This window comes from Pterocles gutturalis, unplaced genomic scaffold (genome assembly GCF_000699245.1).
Source record: "Pterocles gutturalis isolate BGI_N339 unplaced genomic scaffold, ASM69924v1 scaffold12678, whole genome shotgun sequence".
In the NCBI taxonomy this organism is placed as follows: Eukaryota; Metazoa; Chordata; class Aves; order Pterocliformes; family Pteroclidae; genus Pterocles; species Pterocles gutturalis.
In genome coordinates, this window is record NW_010118178.1 from 8638 (window position 1) to 13908 (window position 5271).

General features: G+C 44.1%; 1 protein-coding gene across 1 annotated transcript in view; it reads left to right on the top strand.

The window, feature by feature from the left end:
• FAM181A (family with sequence similarity 181, member A) overlaps window positions 1-578 on the top strand; it is an 859-nt gene extending 281 nt beyond the window's left edge. The window contains exon 2 of the mRNA XM_010076107.1: window positions 10-578. Within this exon, the coding sequence (XP_010074409.1) occupies window positions 10-578 (569 nt within the window). The remainder of the gene's footprint in view (window positions 1-9) is intronic.
• The last annotated feature ends 4693 nt before the right edge of the window (window positions 579-5271 follow it).

The window sequence follows — 5271 nt, forward strand, 5'->3', positions numbered from 1 at the left end:
CGTGGACAGCTGAGGCGGAGGAGAGCCTCACCGGGGAACGAGTTTTGCAGGAGCAGAACCCTGAGGCTGCCAGGCCTGACCAGGTGCCCATGAGGAAGCGACAGCTCCCTGCCTCCTTCTGGGAAGAGCCACGGCCAGCCCAGAGCCTGCCAGCCAGAGCCTTTCCTGCTGGCCCCGAGGGGCTCCTGGCTCCCAAAGACCCTCCTCCCTACGAGGGGAAGAAAAGCAAATGGAGTTCAGACACCGCCAGCCCAGAGAGTCCCCCTGAGTCTGCCCCACACGCTGGGGAGAAGGACCCTGCTGGGGGCCTCTTGGGGGGGGTGGGCGCCTGGACCTGCTGCCCCTTCCCCTGCCCTGGGCCGGGGGTGTACCAGCCCCCAGGCACACTGCCCCCATCACCTTTCCCAGGGCTGGGGCTGTGGAGGAAGAGTGCGGCCACGCTGCCGGCGGAGGTGCCGCACTTCTGCAAGGAGGCTGATGGCATGGGACAGAACCTCTACAGGCCCGTAGTTTTGAAACCCATCCCCACCAAGCCTGCTGTGCCCCCGCCGATCTTCAATGTTTTCAGCTATCTTTAGCCGGGGAGGTGTCAGAGTCACGCTGAACACGACAGCTCCTGAGAGTGAATTGAAACACCCGGTGGGGCTCCAGGCTTGAGCTGCTTGCAGCATGGAGCAGCGGGGGACCGGGGGCCGGCGATTGCACCCTCTTACTCTTGGGTGGGCTGGGGTGAATTAGTAACTGCTGGGAAGCTACTCAGGCTCCACTCTCCTCTCAGTACATGGGTGTAAATTGGGAATAAGCCTTACGAAGCCAGGGGCACGGAGTGTGAGGCAAAGCAGGGCTCTTTCATTGATGGGCATTGTCTGAGCTGCAGCGAGCAGGGCTGCGGGCCATGCATAGCCATGCTTGTAACACCTACGAGACCTCCTCCATGTGGGAACATCTTTCTGGGGTTGCCCTGAGGTGGCAGCAGAGAAATTAAATGAATTAAACCCATTCAAAGAGTTTTTGTACTTTAAAGTAATTCCAGAGAAGTCAAGATATTCAGGTCAATTCCTTCTGCGTGCAAGAGACTGGAAGGACAGTATTTAATGTAGAAACCATGCTTGCGAGTTGATTCAAGCTCTTCTTGTATGTAAATACCGAGAGAATTAAAAAAGAAATAAAAGAAGAAAGGAGGTGATTTTGTTTTGGTGATTCTGCAAATGCAGTCTGTTTATTTTTGCCCCACCGGGTAGACACAGGTTTCATTTGCAGCTGGTGGGTAGATATAAGGGTTGAAATCTCTGCCTATTCAGAGTGATGTAAATCAAAAGCAATTCTTCTGGGGCTGGGAAATTAGCTAGTGTTAAGCTGGTGCAAATGGAAGCAGGATGAATTTCCGCATCAGGAATTGTTCTGCATCAACAGAACAAATGAGAAATTGTATAATTAGTTAAATACAAAACTGCAAAATATGATAGAAGATAAAAGTGTACAGAATAGCCTGCCTTGGTTTCTGTCTCACAGATATCTTTTGTTTTGCCTGATCTTGAGATGTTAATACAAGACCTGGCTGCAAATGATTTGCCCAGTATTTTCTCAATTATTTTAACAAAGTGGCCTTAAAAAAGTTAATAGGGGATTTTTTTTGAGTTGGATTTCTCTTAAACCCGTGGAGAAAGTGGCGCTAAGGCACAGAACATGACATCTGAAAGGTTTAATATTGCAGGCCTATATATCTATTCAGTTGTGCTGGAGTAAATCACTGAAGTCAAGAGAAGTGTATTATGGGAGGGGAAAGGGCCAGAGAATGGACACCTGCGATCTCCCAGGACCTTAACTTTCTCTGGCTGGAGCTAATGGGAACTTCTCCCAGGATTCAACAAAAAGTACACTCAATCTTCTTGGTCTCTGGCTAGTGTAGCTCATCATGACTCTTGGTATCTCCATAAGGGGAAAGCCATGCAATGCTTCTTTCCAGTGCATTGCACACATGAAAAAGTTACCATCTTAAGCCACCACAGAGTGTCATTTGGGTTCTTCTGATGGGCTTGGTGTTATATAATCAAGTCGCAACTTTAGTTAGGATATAAACAACTCTCAGGCCAAAAGTAGCTCATTATTTCCCCAAACTTCTCAGTATATCCCACTGATGCTTACTTTTATGGAAACAATGGCTGTAATATGTTAGTCTCTCAGACCAAAAGTAGAAACGGGGATGGCTTTCATTGCTTTCTGCCTGCTACCAGCTCTTAATATGTGTATCAAGCCTGTGTAGACTGCAGCTAGGAGAAAGAGCAGGAAATGGCTTTGGTAGCACATATGTGCAACTACGTGCAAGGTGCAAGAGCTGGTCTAAGGGTCAAAGGCATCAGGCTTGCTCTTGATCCAGAAGTCTGTTTGGGAAAAATCTGTTAGGAGACTCTGTCCCTCTCCATGAAGAGACTGTAACAGAAATCAGAGGCAGTACCCGCATTTAGTTTAGTGGGAGGAGAACTATGGCTCTGAATTTGCACAGCTGTAGGCAAAGGATTTTTTGTCAGGAAACAGGGGTGCTTTCACCAATAGCTCTGAGTCATTGTTGTAACCCAGATGAAGCCTGATGCTGAACTCTGTCTCAGTGCTGTTAATGCAGAGCAGACTCCTTGGCATCGCTCTGGATTTCCATCTGTGTTACCAGAGCAGGTCGTGGAATGAACCACAGGTATTGCAGTGATTGCTGTGGACAAGTGTTCCTGCTTCAGGTCAGGAGGGAAAACTGAAAGTGCTGCATGTCACACTAGAATGTAGATTTCTATCAAAGTTAAAATACTTGGTAAAGTGGATAGCCTCTGTAGAAATTTTATTTTTAGAGAAATTCAGAAAAAGAAAAGAGTTAAAATCAAGTTTCTGCCTTTTGGATATTAAATTATTTGTTTTGTTTTTCTTTTCTTCTTTTAAACTGTTTCATATTTGAATGTGTGTTGCTGTACATTTTCCATGCAGTAGAATAGCTTTTTAAAGTTATGATGAAGGATTAAACCAGACCATTCCAAGTAACCTCCAACACACAGATATTTATGTGCTTACCTTCAGATTCAAAATTATGTTACTTTTCAAAAAATCTTTAAAGTCTTTTGTGATATGGAACTTCCCTCCTTAACCCAGGGCAGGCAGAAGCCCTTGCTGTGACTCTGAACCGGAGCAGCAGTGAAGTAAACCACAAATGAACAGAAGACAACTGTTAAGTATATTCAAAATCACAGAATGGGGATGTGTGAGACTTTGCAAAAGGTTTGCAAAGAATAGCAACTCCGTCTCCTCTCTAATAATACTTACTGTTCTCTCACCCCTGAGATTGAACAATTAATAATTTTGATGGTAAATTTAGCTTAATTCAGACTTTTCCTGGCTATTTTTGTGTTTGGTTGCTCAATGTTGCTATTCAGGACAGCTGATAGCCCTTCAGAATCTACTTGTTTATTCATACTTTGTTTGAAAGATGGAAACATAACATTCAAGAGCTGCTATTTACTACAACAATGCAAATTTAGACTGTTAAAACCACAATAGCTTTTATAAATAACGGGAAGGAAAAGGTAAATGAAAAAGCTTTCATACAAAATGAAATAAAAAAATCAAAAAAGTGCACAAGAATGTCAAGTGAATTGCACATGTTGCAGTAAAAAAAAAAAGTACAGTAACCTGGTCATGAAATATTCCTAGAACATTTCACATAAAGTCGTCATCTCTGAAGGCGTCTGTCTATCACACTCATTAAAACCAAGCTGCTTTACCTTGCACTAGAACTACTGATCTGCTTACAAAGCCTGGTTTGTTTGGGTTTTGGGGTATTTGTCTTTTCACAGTAACTTCTAGATAGATGCATTAAAAGCACATTGAATTTGTGCAGATTCAGTGTTGTGCACAAAATACTGTGTCAACGACTGGTGTGGAGAGGTAGTGGGCTCTATTTCAGTGCAAATAAATGTAAACCGAGCATGTGAAGATTTGCTGTAAGAATCAAGCAGAAAGGACTTAACAATGTAACTACCAGATTTTTCACTCTAACAGACACCTCTCTCCTCAGTTTCTGTGCACAGTGTGCCCTTGGACTTCCTGCAGTTGCGGTACGTTCCCATCAGACCAGTGCTCTCCAGCTCAGTGAATCTCCCACTCAGGACAGATGGTTGGCAGCAACCAGGACATGGGTCTCCCAATAGAGGTGAAGGTCTCTTGCTTGAAAGAAGAAATAAACTTTCCATATTTGCTCCACTCAAGCTCAGTTTCAACTTCTCCGAGGATATAAAAATAAATTGCAACTAGTGAGATTCTTTTGTGTACGTAATGATGTTGGCTCAGGGGAAATTCCCAGTTTGGAGTAGCTTATGAAATCTCACCCCGGTGCTTAGATATGCAGTTGGTGATTGTGAATCCTTCTATTCAGCCAGCGGACTCCAAGGCTGTCACTGCACACGAAACGAGTGCTTAAATAAATGGTTTCCACCAAGCCATGTCTGCATCCATCACCCTCTACAACTCTGTCACATTAATTTAATTTCAAGGAATTTTCTTCTGATTTATATCAATGTGAGTAAGACCCAGACCTTTGCTGCTCAGCCCCATAAAGTGAGAGATACATGAACTCCACAGGTGATTTTCTATCTCTCAAACTATTGCTTACCAAATGCAGGGACTTCTTTGGCAAAACTGGTCTAAAGATTTCCTGCTTCCCATCCCTTTCGCTCTACCCAGTATTTTTCCAACCTGAAGCCATTCCCTGGCCACGCTGACAAGGGGGCAGATCCTAAACTGGCAGTAATGGAAGTCACTGGATAAAATTTCAGTAGTGGAGGAACCTCACCTGACTTTCCAGAGCTTTGCAAGAAGATCACTGTTCAGTGTGAATTGAAACTGTTGGTTTTTCAACTTCCTTTGCATTTGGGAAAAGGACAGCTGTAGGCAGAGTGCCCATAGCTGTAACCAGTTCTTCTTCAATTCTTCACACAAGTGTTGAACACATTTCACACAAAAGCATCACAGAATCTGAACTTGAGTGCCCAGACAAGACTTCTATGTGTGCAACACAATTTCAGTCCTACGTTAAGGTATAAAACTCCACACAAATAAAACTTGGTGAAATGCATTTTCCCTGCTTACATTTCTATCTGATTCCATGGATGGCATACAGGCCAACAAACAAAACCAGATCTGTCAGGTCTCTGGTGGGGAAATCAAACAAACCATGTTTGTCACCTTTGCTCCTTTGTCACCTAAGGTAAGAATCAGTGTGCTTCTAGCATAAGA